The 19,416-nt window shown below is 37.3% G+C and overlaps 4 protein-coding genes across 5 annotated transcripts; all 4 read left to right on the forward strand.

Annotated features, from left to right (window-relative positions):
- The first annotated feature begins 7,145 nt into the window (after positions 1-7,145).
- Positions 7,146-9,366, forward strand: LOC126656761 (pentatricopeptide repeat-containing protein At2g20710, mitochondrial-like). Its single transcript, XM_050351372.2, has 2 exons — positions 7,146-7,506; positions 7,967-9,366. The coding sequence occupies exons 1-2, from the start codon at positions 7,210-7,212 to the stop codon at positions 9,185-9,187; spliced, it is 1,518 nt and encodes a 505-aa protein (XP_050207329.1). The 5' UTR covers positions 7,146-7,209; the 3' UTR covers positions 9,188-9,366.
- Positions 9,367-9,559: 193 nt separating this feature from the next.
- LOC126656762 (pentatricopeptide repeat-containing protein At2g20710, mitochondrial-like) lies at positions 9,560-12,173 on the forward strand. The gene is made up of 2 exons (XM_050351374.2): positions 9,560-9,918; positions 10,858-12,173. Exons 1-2 carry the CDS (start codon positions 9,649-9,651, stop codon positions 12,100-12,102), a joined length of 1,515 nt encoding a protein of 504 aa, XP_050207331.1. The 5' UTR covers positions 9,560-9,648; the 3' UTR covers positions 12,103-12,173.
- LOC126656764 (UDP-glycosyltransferase 87A1-like) lies at positions 11,960-14,490 on the forward strand. Of its 2 annotated transcripts, none has more exons than XM_050351376.2 (3): positions 11,960-12,079; positions 12,877-13,402; positions 13,487-14,490. In XM_050351376.2, exons 2-3 carry the CDS (start codon positions 12,901-12,903, stop codon positions 14,383-14,385), a joined length of 1,401 nt encoding a protein of 466 aa, XP_050207333.1. In that variant the 5' UTR covers positions 11,960-12,079; positions 12,877-12,900; the 3' UTR covers positions 14,386-14,490. The 2 variants fall into 2 exon arrangements, with proteins under 2 accessions (XP_050207333.1, XP_050207334.1); XM_050351377.2 differs by lacking the exon at positions 11,960-12,079 and having other exon boundaries at positions 12,458-12,970; positions 13,052-13,402.
- Positions 14,491-16,371: 1,881 nt separating this feature from the next.
- LOC126656763 (pentatricopeptide repeat-containing protein At2g20710, mitochondrial-like) lies at positions 16,372-19,368 on the forward strand. Its single transcript, XM_050351375.2, has 2 exons — positions 16,372-16,782; positions 17,403-19,368. Exons 1-2 carry the CDS (start codon positions 16,522-16,524, stop codon positions 18,621-18,623), a joined length of 1,482 nt encoding a protein of 493 aa, XP_050207332.1. The 5' UTR covers positions 16,372-16,521; the 3' UTR covers positions 18,624-19,368.
- Positions 19,369-19,416: the final 48 nt, after the last annotated feature.

Raw genomic sequence — 19,416 nt, forward strand, 5'->3', positions numbered from 1 at the left:
AATAAAATTATCAATAATTTCAGTAAAAGAATTAAAAAGAGAAGTCTCTTTTTATATCCAGATTTCGATAATAGGTCGCTCGAAGAAAGGGAGAAACAAAGGAAATCGAGACGATTTCCCAGCGAACAAACCCGTGACGAGATCCTATTCGCGGGACCATAACAATTGGGTATCAGAGCCGGTCGTCATGGCTGATCAGAACCAATTAGCAAGCAAAGTCGAAGATTTAGAGCAGAAAGTGAGTCAGGAGATTCGCGAATTACGCAAGAGCGTCAAAGCAATACAACGCATGATGGAATTACAACTTTCAGGCAAAGAAAAGGAGCATAATAGTGAGGCTAGGTCAGGGTGTAATATCCAGGAGACAAGTAGAACATCCCTAGATCAGCCAGCACATCACTTTGGATCAGCAGTTGTTCCAAGATACTCCAAGCTGGAATTTCCTTCATACAATGGGGCAGAGGACCCTTTGGGATGGTTATATCGCTGCGAACAATTTTTTTTCAACCAAAGAACGGGTGAAACAGAGAAGGTGGGACTAGCTGCCTTCCACATGACAGGTGAGGCTCAGTTATGGTTCTATAGGTTGGAACAGGAAGAACCAAGGCTTGCATGGGAGCAGTTCAAATCCTATTGCCTCTTGCGATTTGGACCCCCATTAAGCAACAACCCATTAGGAGAATTAGTAAATCTCAAACAAACTGGGACTGTTGAAGAATACCAACGACAATTTCAAACTCTACTTGCGAGAGCAACATCAGTCCGTGCAGATCAGCAAGTGGATATGTTCACTGCGGGATTGATAGAGACATTACGAGTGGATGTGGAGATGCAAAATCCTCCAAACTTGGTGACGGCAATGAATTTTGCACGGGCTTTTGAGAGAAAGATGCAGATTAGTCGCGGAATAGGTGTACGGCGCGCTTCCTCATCATGGGCAGCACCCAAAGCGGCAAATTCAGCCCCCTACTCTACAACTCATGAAGAAAAGAGATTTACAGGGGAGAATAAGTCACTAGGTTCTTCCTCAGGTAGTATATCATCGCCCCTTATTTAGAGGTTGTCCAGAGCAGAGATGGCTGAACGACGTGCAAAAGGACAATGTTTTAATTGCGATGAGTCATATTCAGCAGGGCATAGGTGTAAACGGCTCTTTTGTCTAATGGTAGATGACTGGGATGATGACATGGAGCAGGAGCCCATTATTGATCCAGAAATATCCCTCCATGCCATAACAGGGATAAAAAACTCTCAAACTATGCAATTGCAAGCATTGGTGGCAGCAGAGCCAACGCTGGTCCTTATCGATTCAGGTAGTACACACAACTTCATTAGTGAACAGGCAGCAATTCAACTTAAGTTACCCATAAAACATAGACCAGGTCTTCAAGTATTGGTAGCCAATGGGGAGAAGTTACATAGTTCAGGTATTTGTGAAGATGTTCAATTACAAGTGGTACTGAAATTTTCTTTACTGATCTGTATGTTATACCTTTGGACGGATTTGATGTAGTCCTCGGTGTAAAGTGGTTATGGACGCTAGGGCCAATCTTGTGGGATTTTACTTCCCTGACTATGAGCTTCAAATTAAATGGGCAAAAGGTTACTTGGACTGGCAAACCCATGAAAACCAACTCAAAAATACACCTGCTACAAGGGGAAACTGCCCATACTGCTGCATTGGAAAAATTACTTGCTGATTTTCCAGACTTGTTCGCCGAACCCACTGGTCTCCCTCCTTCCCGTACGTGTGATCACCAAATAAACTTGCTGCCTGGCTCCGGGCCAGTAGTTGTGAGACCTTATCGATATCCCCATCTGCAGAAAGACGAAATTGAGAAGCAATGTGCATCCATGCTACAACAAGGCATCATTCAGCCAAGCAAGTCCCCTTTCTCTTCCCCGGTTTTATTGGTTCCTAAGCATGATGGCTCATGGCGGTTTTGTGTAGATTATCGTGAACTTAATGCTAAAACTATCAAGGATAAATTTCCGATTCCAGTAGTAGATGAATTATTGGATGAGCTGCATGATGCCCAATATTTTACAAAATTGGATTTACGGTCAGGTTATCATCAAGTACGCGTGGACCCCGCTGCTGTAGATAAAACCGCTTTTCGTACACATCATGGCCATTTCGAGTTCCTCGTTATGCCTTTTGGCCTTACAAACTCACCTTCAACATTTCAGTCACTAATGAATGAGGTATTTCACTCGTATTTGCGTAAATTTGTATTAGTCTTCTTCGATGATATACTCATTTACAGCAAAACTTGGATTGAGCATCTGCACCACATACGAATAGTAGTTGAGCTGCTGCGAGTTCATCAATTATTCCTCAAACGGTCCAAGTGTTCCTTTGGCGAAACTCAAGTGCACTACTTAGGGCATGTTATCCATAGCAAAGGAGTCGCAGTGGATTCTACTAAAATTCAGGCAGTAACTGAATGGCCTCTACCACAGTCAGTTAAAGCCTTGCGTGGATTTCTTAGGCTTACTGGGTATTATCGTAAATTTGTCAAAGATTATGGATTGTTAGCAGCTCCATTGACTAACCTGTTAAAACGACACTCATTCCAATGGAATGAGATTGCCCAGACTGCATTTGAGGGATTGAAACAAGCTTTATCAACAACTCCAGTTTTACGATTGCCTGATTTTGCACTTCAATTTATAGTAGAATGCGATGCGTCCGGCATAGGCATCGGTGCAGTTTTGCAACAACAAGGACATCCAATTGCTTTTTTCAGTCGCAAACTTGCAGATCGACATTTAAAACTTCCAGCATATGAACGGGAATTAATTGGACTCGCTCGAGCAGTACAACATTGGCGGCCATACTTATGGGGTCGGTCCTTTGTTATTAAAACAGACCACTACAACTTAAAATACCTCTTGGAACAACGACTTACTACCTCCCCTCAACAGCATTGGGTCAGTAATTACTTGGGTTTGATTTCCAAGTGGAATATAAGGCTGGTTTACTCAACCGTGCTGTGGATGCCTTATCAAGAAGAGATGAAGAAGTTGGGGTTCTTTGTGCTATCTCCCACCCTCGTGTCTCACTCATTGATGCAATACGTCTAGAAGTACAGGAGTCTACTGAACTTCAGACAATCCTTCAAAAGGTTAGCTGTGGGGAAACAGAAAAGGAGTGGTCTTCACGCGATGGGCTTGTGTTCTTCAAAGATCGAGTGTATTTATTACCAAATTCTCCCTTAATTCCTTCCATTGTCTCTACCATTCACAACTCTACCCATGAAGGAGTTCAGAAAACACTACATCGTATTAAGGCTGACTTTTATTGGAAAGGAATGAAAAGCACAATCCATGATTTTGTGCAAAGTTGCTTAGTTTGTCAACAAAATAAATGGGAGAATTTACATCCAGCTGGTCTCCTTCAACCTTTATCAATTCCAACTCAGATATGGGCTGATATCTCAATAGATTTCATTGATAGTTTGCCAAAAGTTGGGGGGAAATCTGTCTTGTTTGTGGTAGTTGATCGTTTCTCCAAATATGCTCATTTCATTCCTATTTCTCATCCATACACTGCTGTTACTGTTGCTCATATCTTCTTTTCCCAAATATTTCGTTTGCATGGATTACCCGAGTCAATTGTGAGTGATCGCGACCCTGTTTTCACTAGCTCATTTTGGCGTGAACTTTTTCGATTAAAAAAAACCAGATTGTCCTTTTCATCAGCTTATCACCCTCAATCCGATGGGCAAACTGAAGTAGTTAATCGAACAATTGAAATGTATTTTCGTTGTTTTATTGGGGATCAACCGCGCAAATGGGTTGATTGGCTTCCTTGGGCAGAATTCTGTTATAATACAGCTTTCCACACCTCCTTAGGCATGTCGCCATTTAAGGTTGTGTATGGTCGGGATCCTCCGCGTTTACTTTCTTATGAACCAGGCTCAACAAGGGTAGAGGATATTGATAGATCCTTACAAGCTAGGGATGATGTGTTGTCCGAAGTACGGCTTCGTTTACAACAAGCCCAAACACGCATGAAGCATGCGTATGATCAACATCATCGTGATTTGTCTTTTGAACCTGGTCAGTTTGTGTGGCTTCGTTTACAGCCCTATCGGCAAAAATCAGTACATAGGAGATATTTTCATAAGTTGGCTCCAAAGTATTATGGTCCATTCATGGTATTGAAGAAGGTGGGCAAGGTTGCTTATGAGTTAGAACTTCCGGCTGGTAGCAAAATTCATAATGTTTTCCACATTTCTTTGCTTAAGGAATTTAAAGGCGAACTTCCTTCTATTGTGCCTGTATTGCCTCCTCTAAAAGATGGCAAAATCGTTCCGCAACCTCAGTCTCTCCTTCGCTCTAGACTCAATAGAGGTGAAACCGAGGTGCTGGTCGAATGGAAAGGTCTTCCAATTTCTGAAGCAACATGGGAAAAACCAATTGACCTTCGTGAAACTTATCCAGAGTTCGAGCTTGAGGACAAGCTCTTTGAACAGGCGGGGAGTAATGTTAAGGATGCATTCGTAGGAAGACAGTACAGCAGAAAAGAGTCAGACATGCGTAGAAGATGCATAGAGTAATCCTAATCAGTTTAGGAATTAGAGTTATTAGTATCCTATTTTTATTATGTTTCATGTTTATTTAAAAGTCCTAATTAAGTCAGTAATCCTTATTAGAGTAGGATTATATTTCCTGTTTATTTAAAGTCCTAGTCAAGTCAGTAATCCTTATTAGAGTAGGATTTTGAGGTATGTTAACGAGTGATCCTTTTCCTATATATAGGGGGGTTGTTGACAAAAATGCTCACGCAATAATGCCAACTCGTAGTAATCCGGAAGTCGGATGTCGATCCCACGGAGACAAGGGGTTTAAAGTGAATGAAATTGACTTTGATTTTCAATTCGGAAAGCAAAGAGTAGTTGGATTTTTGATTAATAACAGCGGAACTAAAATTAAACAATCACTGATTAGACTAAGAAGCAATTAAGAATTAAACGACTAATTGATTAAAGGATTAAAAAACAATAATTAAAAGCGCCTAAGGGTTGCTAATCATGCCATCGAGATTCCTAGGTAATAGGTCGGGTCAATGGGTGTTGGTTCGGGTCGAGCCATTCTAAGGTATCTAAATCCGCTCTCTCGAGCCGGAAATTGACGAATCGACAATTGATTAATGAGTCGAAATCCAAATCACTCTCGCACAAGTGGATGTCGACTACAACAATCAATCCGATTAATCCGCAAACTCAACAACCGCTAAATCCCTAAATCACTCTCGCGCATTTAGGTCTTAAGCTTATGCTTAACGAGGTCTATCCAATTAGCTTAACTCTCGTCCTCACTAATCAAACACAAATCATCAATTAAGGAGCTAACTTAATCCAAGCATTAAGATCATTAAACACAACAAAACCCTAACCCATACAAACCTAACCAATCATCTAACAATCATACATAGCAATCATAAACAACCCCTAGACTAGGAGTTTAGCTACTCATGATTAAAGTAAAAACAACTAAGCAATAGTAAATCAACATAATAAAAGTGAGAAAGCTTACCTCAAATAACAATGAAGAACAATAAAGCATGAACAAGATAATGAAGATTCAATAACTAAGCTTGTATTAAAGATGAATTCAAAACCCAAAATCTGGAAATAAAAGCTTCAAATCCTTAACAATGGAGGAATCTCCAAGAACAAGTCACACCAAACTAAGAGAATAAGTGCTAGAGTAATAAATGTTGCTACAAAAGAGGCTTACCCTAAAATGTGACATAAGGTGTCCTAATATAGTAAAGCCCAAAAAGGAAATAAAAAACATCCTATTACAAGCTTGTTTGTCCAAAAGTGGAAGTGGGCCAAGAGAGCACAAGATCCAAAACTGATTTGAAATGCTGAATTCTGGCCCTTCTCGATCGAGAAGCTTCATTAAAGTCAGCTTCTCGATCGAGAAGCTTGATGTCCAAAAACTCTGCCGATTTTTGCTCATCTTCTCGATCGAGAAGCAAGGTGAAATTGTGCTTCTCGATCGAGACCATGCAGGAGAAGGGCTTCTTTGATCTTTTCTTCGCCCTTTGCTTCAATCTATCTCTCGACTTCCACATATCATCGATTCTTTGCTCTTTTGGACTCAAAACCCTTCACATACGCTCCGTTTATCCTGAAACACTAAAACACGTAATAAGCGATATAATCACTCGAAACATGCAACAAAAGTATACAAAGCGATGCGAAAGAGACTCGTAATATAGGAGTATTTTACTCCTATCAGGGGTCAATATCAAATAAAATTATCAATAATTTCAGTAAAAGAATTAAAAAGAGAAGTCTCTTTTTATATCCAGATTTCGATAATAGGTCGCTCGAAGAAAGGGAGAAATAAAGGAAACCGAGACGATTTTCCGGCGAACAGACCCGTGACGAGATCCTATTCGCGGGACCATAACATCGAACAGGTTGAACTGGCCGGTCAAGTTTGGTTTTTAAAACACTGCAGTCAAGTTCGGTTTTTAAAACACTACAGTCAAGTTCGGTTTTTAAAACACTGATTTTATGGCGTAAATACAGACATTTCTACTTTTTTTTATATACTTTTGGTTTATTGACAAAATAAAAACACATTTCACCAAAAAATTCCATTTAATAAAGGCCAAATGTTGTAAAATGGCAAACCTTTCACAAAAGTCTTGACCTTTCAATTTTTATCGATTTTGGCCAAAAACTGATTACTTGGTTTCACAAAAGTTCTGACCTTTCAATTTTGTCGATTTTGACCAAAAATGGATTATTTGATTTCACAAAAGTCCTGACCTTTCAATATATGCGCATGGCACGTAGGCGCCACATAGGCAAATTGAAATCAAATTGAGAGTTGGCCACAATTGAAACCAAAAAATCTGTTTTTGGCCAAAATCACCAAAATTGAAAGGTTAAAACTTTTGGGAAATTTTTATGAAAGGTTTGACCTTTATACGACATTTGGCCTTTAATTAAATAAGTTGAACTGAACATCAGATAAAGAAATATTGGCAGCTTCAGAATATTATCAAAATAAAAAAAAAATCGAATTGGGCACTTATAAGTCTAAATTTTTTGAAACCTCATTTAATAAACGACACGTCGTATAAAGAGTTAAAAGCTACAACTCTCCACTCTAATAAAATCCTTAAACCCAGAGATAAACCCTAAATTACTAATTATTCCCCAAAAAGCATTCAGCAAAATGGAAATGCTAAAGCGAAAACTTTTCATCAATTTCTCTCCCAAATTGATTTCTAAATCTAACCCAGCTCCCCAATGCAACTTCCCTTCTAGGGTTTCAAATTTAGCTTTACGGTTCTTCTCCACTAATTCCCAATCAACATTGACTGATCGGGTTGGAGCTGCAAGAGACCCAAGAGCTTCAATTGTGCCCATTTTGGATCAATGGGTCAGTGAAGGGAACACTGTTGAGAAACCTTTACTTCAATCTCTTGTTCGCCTCATGAAAGATTACAGACGCTTCAATCATGCTCTAGAGGTACCTTTTCTAACTCTCTATTTTCGGAACACCGTGCAATTTTCCATCAATTAAATGCTGATGTGGAAGCCGGAATGGTGTTTATTCCGGTTTCCACATCAGTACTTCTTGACGGAAAATTGCTTGGTGTTCCAAATTGCAAAAAAAAATTGATAGTTTATGTATTATATTGCCAGAACTGAAAGTTCGTGTTAAATTGCAATACATACTTAAGTTCATGATTTTTAAAGCAATTAAGCCGTATTATAAATCTAACCATCTTAGGCCATAGAAATTCAATCTGTGACATAGTTTTGGAGTCACGGGGCATACCTTGATGTGAATGAGGTGTTTATGCCAACCGTTAAATACTTAGTGCTACTATCAAATTTATTGGAATTAACAGGCTGAATCTTTTGATGATTAGACACAGTTAAATTGTTTGTTCATGGTTTTCTGATCTTTCCTTTCTATTTTTCAGATATCGCATTGGATGACTGATCGTAGATACTTCGTATTATCACCTTCTGATGCTGCAATTAGGTTAGAGTTAATCGATAGAGTTTATGGATCGCGGAAAGCGGAAATGTATTTTGAGGAACTCTCGGGTAAGCTAAAAATTTACAATGTGTATGGTGCTCTTCTTGACATCTATGCACGAGAAAACTCTGTTCAGAAAGCAGAAGCAATCCTGCAGGAAATGAGAGAAAAGGAAATGATAAGATCATCTTTTGCTTACAATATAATGATCAACCTTTACCGTCAAAATGAAAACTTTGAGAAGATCAATGCCTTGACGAAGGAAATGGAAAGAAACGGGATCCCTCAAGATCGGTACACAATACAAAACCTGATGGCCGCTTATGCTGCTGCAGCTGACATTTCTGGAATGGAAATAATATTAGATAAATTAGAAAAAGATCCCCGGGTTGAGCAGAGCTGGAACATGTATGCAACTGCTGCAAGTGGCTATCTGAAAGTTGGGTCGATTGAGAAAGCTTTGACAATGTTAGCGAAAGTTGAGAAGCTGATGCCCCCGGGAAAGAACACATTGGCGTTTAACTTTCTTCTATCTCTCTATGCAGAGGCTGGTAAAAAGGACGAACTTTACAGAATTTGGTTTAAATATAAGCCATTTGTTGAGGAGAAGGTGACACATATTTGTACTATGGTAACCTCTCTCGCAAAGCTAGACGATATTGAGGGTGCTGAAAAGATCTTTGAGGAGTGGGAGTCTAAATGCACGACATATGATTTTCGCGTTCTAAATAGGCTCCTTGCTGCATATTGCAGAAAGGGTCTTCTTAAGAAGGCTGAAGAAGCTGCAGAGAAAGCTGCACAGGGAAGAATACCCTATGCGAGCACGTGGAGTGTCTTGGCAGCAGGGTATATAGCGCATAATCAAATGTCCGACGCAGTTGAGATGCTGAAAAGAGCACTGTCAGTTTCGCGAAAGGACTGGAGGCCAAATCCGACCACGGTGACTGCCTGTTTGGACTACCTGGAAGAACAAGGAGATGTTAGAGGAATGGAGGAAGTCGTAAAGCTGTTAAAAACAACGGAGCCTTTAACTCGAGAGATATATAAGAGACTGGTTAGGACATACACATCTGTTGGCATACCAGATGATAAAGTTTTTGATCAGATGAAGATACACGATATGGATGCCGATGAAGAAGCACACAAGATTCTTGAAGCTTAATCAGCCAAATCTTAGCAATGTAACACACTCTGTTTTGAGAATTAGAAGCTACAGAACAGCTTTTGAAGAGGATTATTTATTCAGAGCAATGATAGTATGTAAATATGATTTAGTGAGTAAGAAAATTCATTTAACACAATGATTACATTTAGTAAAACTTGCTCTAGTTATGAGAGGTATATTTGATGTTCTGTAATTCCAATTAGTGTTCAAGAACCTAACCAGACTGGCCAGCTCAACCGGTTCGACTGTGAACTGAAGGTCAGTCAGTTCTGTTGGTTTAATCTCTTTTTCCTGGGCAGTCGGGTTCAATTCCTCCCACAAGCATTTTTCCTAATTATAATAAAATAAAATACAATTATTCAAATCAGACAATAGTTGATAAAATTTAAAATTATATAAACCCAGAGTTAAACCCTCTTATTTATTCAGTATGATCATAAAAATAATAATTCACAAAAATGGGAATGATTTCCAGATCAAACTTAATCTCACACTTTTATTTTACTTCAAAGCTGCCAAATTTAGCTTCAATCTTCTTCTTCTCCACTAAAACCCAGAAAACCCAATCTTCATTGCACGATAGGATTGCGATGGTAAGAGATCCAACGGCCTCAATTTTTCCGATTCTTGATCAATGGGTCAGCGAAGGAAACACTCTTCAGAAACCTTTACTTATATCTCTTGTTTACCTCATGAATGATCAGAGACGCTTCAATCATGCTTTACAGGTTAGAATTTTTATTTTCAATTGTTAATTTTTGTAAAAAGTTTAATAGCAGTCGTTGATAAAGTTCACGAATTGCAATTTTGTTTGATAAAACATGTGACTTTTTGCATTTTTTTCAGATGTTGTGGTAGTTAAATGCTAATTTTTATGTAGTTCAGCATTAGAATGATTATTTGTGGTTCGGTATTGTATTGAGTGACATTAAACTGTTCCAAATATTGTTATAGCCTGTATCTAGGTAGCACGGAGAATGGATATGAAGAAACGGGACACTTGGACACGGACATGGCCAAACTGTTTTATTTTAAAAGTTTCCTATGTTAACATTGAAGTTTCGTCGGAAATGCTAAGTTTACGACACGTTTTCGGAACGGAAAATATTGATTGAATGAAGTGTTCGTGCTATGCTATCTAAGCCCGTATGAAGTGGAAGGCTCCGGCCGTGGGTTGCTGGTCTAGTCTTCCCGGGGTTTCATTCACATGGCAATGTTAGCCCAATGCCAAAAAAACGTCTGTTCCACTTGCTAATGGTCTATATGCTGGTGATCTATGTAGCATACGGGAAAACGGGAAATTTGGGCACGGTCAAAGCAGTGTTATTTTAAAATTTTCTATGTTAAATATATAATTTCATGTCCGAAATGCCAAGTTTTTGATGCATTTTTGAACGGGAAATGTTAATTGAATGAAGTGATCGTGATATTTAGTCGGTGATCATGGTGTACTTACAGTTTAAGCAATAAAAATTCAAGCTTTGACTTAGTTATGGAGCATATCATGAATAGATGGATGTTTGTGTATACCAACCATTAAATACTTAGTTCTAGTCTGAGGTTAATTAGAATTGGCAGCTTGAATCTTTTTTTTGCAGCGGTTAGTTTTCCTTCTTGTTTATATAATACTGTTGCCATTTTCTGACTTATCCTCTCTTTTTATTCAGATCTTGCATTGGATGACTGATCGTCGACATTTCAGATTATCAGCGGGTGAAGCTGCAGTTAGGTTAAAGTTAATCCATAGAGTTTATGGATTACATAGTGTAGAAAAATCCTTCGAGCAACTCTCCGACAAGCAAAAAACTCATCATGTATATGGGGCCCTTCTTGCCAGCTATGTGCGAGAAAACTCTGTTCAGAAAGCGGAAGCAATTATGCAGGAAATGAAAGAGAAAGGAATGGCAACTTCATCTTTTGCTTACAACATGATGATCAACCTTTACCGACAAAACGAAAACCTTGAGAAAATTAACTTATTGATCGAGGAAATGGAAAGAAACGGGATCCCTCAAGATCAGTACACAATAAACAACCTGATGGCCGCTTATGTTGCTGCAGCGAATATTTCTGGAATTGAGAAAATCTTAAATAAATTAGAAAAAGACTCCCAGCTTGATCAGTGCTGGAGCTTATATTCAACTGCTGCAAGTGGCTATCTGAAAGTCGGGTTGACGGAGAAAGCTTTGACAATGTTACAGAAAGTGGAGAAGATAATGCCCAAAACAGGAGAGAACACATTGGCATTTAAGTTTCTTATCTCTCTTTATGCAGCGGCTGGTAAAAAAGACGAGCTTTACCGAATTTGGTACAGATATAAACCATCATCGGTTAATGCAAAGGAGACACGAGTCGGAGACATGATTACCGCTCTCTCAAAGCTGGACGATATCGAGGGTGCTGAAAAGATCTTTGAAGAATGGGAGGCTCAATGCACGAAATACGATTTTCATGTTCTAAATCGGCTTATCGTTGCGTATTGCAAGAACGGACTTCTTGACAAGGCTGAAGCAGCTGTGAAAAAAGCTGCAAATGGAAGAACACCTTATGCCAGTACCTGGAATGTATTGGCAATGGGATATGTTTCACAAAGTAAACTGTCCAAGGCAGTTAATATGTTGAAAAGGGCACTATCGGCCCCGCGAAGAGGTTGGTCGCCAAATCCTACCACGTTGACGGCATGTTTTGAGTACTTAGAAAAGCGAGGAGATGTCGAAGAAATGGAGGAAATTATGAAGTCATTAAGAACAATGGATCTTTTAAATAGGGATATGTATCATACATTATTTAGGACATATTCTGCTGCTGGAAGACCAGTTAGTAAAGTTGTTGATCAGATGAAGTTGGATGGTATTGATGCTGATGAAGAAACTACAAAGATCCTTGAAGGTAACAAGAATGTATATATATAACCTAGAACAACTGCCTAGACCACTGTAAGAGAGTTTTTGATGCCATTACTATGACCTTTTTGATTTTCATATCATTAGTCTAATCGTTTAGTGATGAAATGTAGTAAGAAGTTTAAATTATAAAATCTAAGTTAATAATTGAAAATTATCAAAGGATACCGAATTACACCAAACTGGAGTTCGAATGTATTATACAAACTCAAGTTCGAGTTTGAACGCGCTTAAACTTTTAATATGAGCTCAAATTCGAATGACATAGGAACTCAACTCAAACTTAATTAAAAAAATAAAAAGATCACGAGGTGGAAATTTTTTTGCCGCATGAATGACATGACACAACTGTTGCGTTATATGATTATCCCGAATATAAAGATCATGATCAGTGGCTAATTAATTATTACTGTCGGCTGGCTCATCTTGCTCACATGACAGTCTAATGTACACATATTTTATCACCTGAGCCGCCATACTTGACTTTGCAAGCCTGAAATGTTTACAGAGAATATTAGTTGCCATGTTAATGTTGCTTAAAAAATTGTCAAGTCTATTCTAACATATCAAAACCAAAACCATAGTGCCTTAGTTTTTTCAAATATGTCTGCGTTTGATATGTCATAATTGATTACATATACTTGGCATTAGGCCACAACTTTTCTATCAAACCGACCCAATAAAAAAAAAGTAAAACATTACTATGTTTTATTTAATAACTAGAATTCAGACATATTTCCAACTGTTCGGAGCATGTTTTATGATCTAAAAGCCAAGCTGCAGGTTGGTCTGTTCAGCAACTAATCAATGGAGGAAACCAATCGGAAGCCAAGTGCCATAACCAGTAGCTGCCATGTAGTAGCAATGCCATTTCCAGGTAGAGGTCATATTAACCCAATGCTTAATCTCTGCAAACAAATGCTATCCATACAACCAGACATTTTCTTCACTTTTGTAGTCACTCAAGAGTGGCATAACTTACTTAGCTCGTACGAAAAGCCGCCCAACGTCCATTTCCGAACTATCCCGAATGTCATACCATCAGAACTCGTTCGTGCTAAGGATTTTCCTGGTTTCTTGGAAGCTGTTGCTACAAATTTGGAAGTTCCCTTTGAGAAAGTTCTTGATGAGCTTCATCCGGGTGTCGATGTTATTGTGGCCGATACTTGTTTGAATTGGGTGGTTCGAGTTGGGAATCATAGGAGCATTCCTGTTGCTTCTTTTTGGACTATGTCTGCTACTGTTTTTTCTGTTTTTCTCCATTTTGATCTTCTCTCGCAAAATGGCCATTTTCCTGTACAATTGTCAGGTACTTGACCCGACTTTTATTTTGCTAGAAACTCAATCTTTTAGTGTGAATTTTTCTTCATTTACATTTCTTCTTGTGCAACAGAACGAGGAGAAGAAGTTGTGGACTACATCCCAGGAGTTCCTCCAACGCGCCTACGAGATCTTCCAGCATTTTTTCATGGAAGTGGCCGAAAAACACTTCACCGAGCCCTGGAAGATGCTTCAATGGTGCCCAAAGCTCAGTACCTTTTATTCACTTCTGCATACGAGCTTGAAGCTGGAGTCGTTGATGCGTTAAAGTCGAAGTTTCCCTTTCCTGTCTACTCTGTAGGCCCTAGCATACCTTATCTTGAATTGCAAGATAACTCGTGTTTGACTACCAGTGATCAGAATGATGTCCCTGACTACCTTAAATGGCTTAATTCCCAACCCAAAGAGTCGGTGTTATATGTTTCAATGGGAAGCTTCCTTTCAATGTCCAGTGCCCAAATGGAAGAGATTATATGTGGAGTGTGTAGTAGTGGTGTTCGGTTCCTCTGGGTGTCTCGTGGCGCCACAACTCTCTTTAAAGATGTTCATGTTAATACAGGATTGATAGTTCCTTGGTGTGATCAATTGAGAGTATTAAGTCATCCTTCTATTGGCGGTTTTTGGACACATTGCGGCTGGAATTCTGCTATGGAAGCTGTGTTTTCTGGCATTCCAATGCTTACTTCTCCCATAGCTTGGGATCAAACTCCAAATAGTAAGAAAATTGTGGATGACTGGAATATCGGGTGGAGAGTAAAGCAGGGGGTTGATCTTGAACGTTTGATAACACGAGAAGATGTCGCGAAACTTGTGAAGAGTTTTATGGAACCGGAAAGTGATGAGGTCAAACAAATGCGAAAGAAGGCTAAAGAGCTTCAAGAGGCTTGTCAAGCTGCAATTGCAGATGGTGGATCATCGCATACCAACCTTAAATCTTTCATAAGGGATATTTCGCATGGAGAACATAAATAAACAAGTTGATTTTAAAGTATACTTATTAAGAAATGCACCCCCCGGAACATTGATTGTCGCTTTCGAATTGAATATTGGAATGTATGTTTGCCATGCTGTACTTTATTTGTCGTTTTTTGTTAGGCTTGCTACAGATTTCGGATTAACAACTCCCGTGCATGTTATTTGTTGCATTAGATAATTTAAGTTTGTGATTCTCTACTACAACAAACTGAACATTATAGCTCCTCTTATATTTCATTGTTCCCATATTTTCTTCACACTGTCAGGAATTTGATTAACCATTTTAGTTGTGCTCTTGATTCTTGTGTTGGAATTGACTCAGCTTCTAACTTATTTCTTGTTGCATCTGTTTCTTGCAGTTTTTCTTATGTTTGGACATGTACAAGGGAGTCACTCCTTAGATTTCTTTAGCAAAATGCATTATTTGGAGGCCATTTCTTGGCAATGAATTATATAAGGCCTAATGTCTTAAAAAACCCCGACCTTTTAGCCCTTTTTCAATCATACCCTGACGTTGAAAATTTGTCAATTTTATCCTATTTTGCATTTTTGTGTTTCAATTGTACCCTGAAAAATTAAATTAACGTCTTTTGCGTTTGGAAATTTGTTTAAAACATTCTCCATGTCTCACATATATTAATTGTATATTTTTAAAATTTATTTAAATTAATTAAAAATTTAAATTAGTGCTAATTTGATTATGGTTTTTAGTTAGTTTTTAAAAATAAAGGACTTATTTGTACTTTTTTGAATAAAAAAGAATTTAATTTCATGTTTAGACTTAATTAATTGAATGATTTCATCATTTAAGTAAAAAAATTAACAAAAATTAAAATATTGGGGTACAATTGAAAACGGAAAATTTAAAAGTGGGTAAAATTGACAAATTTTCAACGTCGGGGTGGAATTGAAAACAAGTTTAAAGGTGAGGGGTTTTTGAGTGATTAGGCCATTATATAACTAACAAATTTTATCCGCTCAAAGCTTGGACATCGATCTAATTTTATATATACATGTATTTAGAGACATAAATAGTCAATATAACGAAAAATAAATAATTATTTTAAATATATAAAAAGGTCGTTTAAATTTGAGTCTTTTTAATAAATAATCGAGTTTGGTTGAGATTAAATTCAGGTAACTCGAACTTGATTTAAATTTCTTGATCGCTAGTAGCATAACTGGTTTACACTTCTGTTAGTCAATTATTGCCAATAATTTTATGTGTCTTCAAATGGAAAACTTAAGGGATTGATAAAATTTAGTGCTCTCTTTATCTCATATAGATAGAAAAAAGGTACAATTTTACAGAAATTAAAAAATGATTGATTTTATTAAATTACAACAATATTTTTTAATTATTTTAAAAGTACACACAAATTTGTTTTTTGGACCATTTAAGCCTTTGATATTTTCAAATTATATAAAAATCTTCTCTACTTTTTCAAAAAAAAAAAGCATTTAAACCTTTTTAATCTATTTTTTGGACACTTAACTCGTTAAGTTTTTCGTAAATATTTTAGACATTAAGATTATTTTCGAACTTTTTTTCTATATGATTATAAGAGACATATATCAGCAATTAACGGGTGTTTCTAATGGTGCTGGACAAAAGAGGTCATTTGTTCTGTTTTTAAAATAAAAATGGCTTAATTGTTTTAAAAAATAATTTAAGAGCCTGTACATTTGTAAAAACTATAGGATTTTTTTTTTGTACCTTTTACCTATTTTTAAAATGCATTAAAAATAGGTAAAAGTTAATGCATTTTAATAAATAATCGAGTTTGGTTGATTAACTTTTACCTATTTTTACCTATTTTTAAAATGCATTAACTTTTACCTATTGTTGTCTGTTTTCTTATAGGGAGCCTGTTCCCTTGTTTTTTCGCAGCTGGTCTGTCAGTCTGCTGGTTATTTTTGGAGTTTTTTCCTCTGTTGTATTCTCTGTTGCAATCAGTAATAGAGCTCTTTTTTTGGTTTCTCCAAAAAAAAAAAAAAAATGCATTAAAAATATATTTCCCGTAAACCCTTCTTCAACCCTTTGATCTTTCTCGTTCTCACGGTGTTCAACTCATTCAAATACCCGCTCACTGCTAAAACAAAACAAATATAAAGCTGTCATCTTTTAATTTAATGAAGCTGCTGCTTTGGCGATCAAATCACCACCAATGGCGAAGTGGGTATCGAATTTTAACGTCTCAATTATTTTCGAGCTCCTCTTTACCGCCGCTAGACACTCTTTACAGCCGGATATCGAGGACGGGACAACCATCCATCTCAGTAATTCCAGTTATCGAGAAATGGCTTGAAGAAGGCAAAGCTATTAAGCAAACTGAGCTTCAAAAATTTATCAAACAGCTTCGCAAGTATCGCCGCTATGGCCATGCCCTTCAGGTCTCTCTCATTTTTTTAATTTCTAAAGTTTCCCATTTGCTGTATTCATGTTCTAGTTTTGATTTGTATTAAAATTGAGTTCTTGGGTTTGATTGGAGATTTTAATTCTAGTGAAAAGTTTTGTGCTTTTTCTATCTTAACTCTAGTTTAGACTATTTAATTTAATGAAATCAAATATATGGAAATTTTGGTATTCTTTAGTGTTCATGGTATTGAAATGATGTGCAATCAATTTGTAGAACATCTAGTATTGAGCAGACTGCACTAGAGAAAAAGGATTTTAGTTAAGAAATGGGATTTAGTGGAGTTTGTTTGTCAAAGTTTAGCAATTGTTGATGGACACCTCATCATGGGAAACTTAGAAAACCTTAAAATAACATTGTTTTGCCATGTCCGTGTTCAAGTGGCATGTCGTGTTCGTGCTACATAGATTGTTAATATAGTATCGCGAATAAATGCTATTTTTTTTCATTTTTTAAAGTGGAAATGTTTTATTAATGATTGTAAGTTGTGCATTGGTGATACAATTTTGTTTCTCCGATGTTCATGTTCCTTCAATAGTATGGGGTGTTTATCTGTTGGTTGCATCTAAGCTGAAACATGTCTTGTTCCAAAATCAGATATCTGAATGGATGACTGATCAAGGGAGCTATCAACTATCACCTGGTGATGTTGCGATTCGGATTGATTTGATTTCAAAAGTTCATGGCGTGGAGAAAGCTGAGGAATATTTTGACAGCATTCCTGATACTTCAAGAACCCTTCAGGTTTATGGTTCTCTATTAAATTGCTACGCACACTCCAAAAATTTGGAAAAAGCAGAGGCTATTTTTCAGAAGATGAAGGAATTGCGATTTTTAAAGACTTCGCTTTCTTACAATGTAATGTTAAGTCTTTATTCACGGATAGGCAAGTACGAGAAACTAGATCCTCTAATGAAAGAGATGCAAGAAAATGGTGTAAGTTGTGACATGTACTCGTATAACATACGGTTAAACGCTTATGTAATCTCTTCTGACATTGACGAAATGGAGAAACTTCTTATGAAGATGGAAGTGGATCCTGAAATCACCATGGACTTCCATGCTTATGTTGTTGCTGCAAATGGTTATCTTAAAGCAGGCCTAATCGACAAAGCTTTAACGATGTTGAAGAGATCGGAGCAATTAGTTAATGGTAGCAACAGAAGGTTTGCGTATGAAGTTCTCATTACTTTACATACTGCTGCTCGAAATAAAGCTGATGTCTATCGTATTTGGAATAAGTTGAAGAACATCGGCAGGTTCTTGAACTCGAGTTATTTACATATGATTAGTTCATTGGTGAAGTTGGATGATATAGATGGTGCCGAGAAGATCTGGGAGGAGTGGAATTCCGGAAAGGTACTTTTCGACATTCGCATTCCGAATTTGATGATTAATGCGTATTCCAAAAAAGGCGCCTTTGATAAGGCTGAGAGTTTCATAAACAAGATAATAGAGAGCGGCAATAAGCCTGATGGTGCTTCATGGAATTATCTGGCAGTCGGATATAACGAAAGAGATCAGATGGAGAAAGCAGTAGAAACGATGAGGAAAGCAATTTCGGCAAGTAAATTAGGATGGAAGCCGAGCCTTCCGACTTTATCGTCCTGCATTTGGTATTTGAAACGGCAGGGAGATGTGAAGAGTGCAGAAGAGTTATTGAAGTTGGCTAAGGAGCATTGTCAATTTTCAGCAGGTGCTTATGATAAGATATATAGTTATTATGTTGACAATAAAAACCTTGCAGATCAAGAGGAAGACACTGATCAGAATTTTGTTGAAGAACCACCTACAACCTTGGAGTTGGCAGACAAGTGAAGCTCCTAACATAAACATTAAGTAAGTTGAATTCGAGGTTTGTTTTTCTTCTTCCAATTGCACTGACTATTTCTCTTTAGTGTAATATTTAGGGGTGAGCAAATGGTCTATTCTGTTAAAAACTGACCGATTTAACCAAAACCGAACTGAATTGCTTTATTTTTTAACCGAGCTGGCTGAATTAATTGAAATGCCTAAAAGTTTAAAAATATTAAGCCAATTGAATAAATTAGTTGGTTAATTCGGTTAAATCAATAAAATATATAGAAAGCATTCGGCAGGCGTCAGCCCTCATATATGGTCTTTCGACTTCATGGAGAGACTTGTGTTTTTGGTAGTCGGGATTCTGTTATATTCGCTTTATTTGGTTAATCAGATTTTCAAAAAAAATTAACCAAATCAAACCGACTGAACTAACTGAATTGAACGAAAATCTTTAACCGAATCAACAAAATTTATCAGTTAATTCAATTATATCGAATTTGTGCTCACCCCTCCTCTCGTATAGATTCTAGTTAGTCCTCGATAAATTTGAATTCACTTTATCTGTTACGATTGGATTATTTTTTGTCAGCTAACATAGTTATTTGACGGAGGGATAGCAGTGAATTTGAACAAACATTAGAGCAATTTTTTTGTCTACTTTCCTTCACCGCAGACTGATGATTTTGTCAAATTTCATTTATTTTGTGAATTGTCCCATGAATGGTGTAGATGAGAAATTAAGGAACAAGAATTTGATTAAGTTTCATTCTCAGTTTTTGTGTGGAATTGTCCTTTGTCTGGCATGGGA

Source organism: Mercurialis annua, linkage group LG7 (assembly GCF_937616625.2).
Source record: "Mercurialis annua linkage group LG7, ddMerAnnu1.2, whole genome shotgun sequence".
In the NCBI taxonomy this organism is placed as follows: domain Eukaryota; kingdom Viridiplantae; phylum Streptophyta; class Magnoliopsida; order Malpighiales; family Euphorbiaceae; genus Mercurialis; species Mercurialis annua.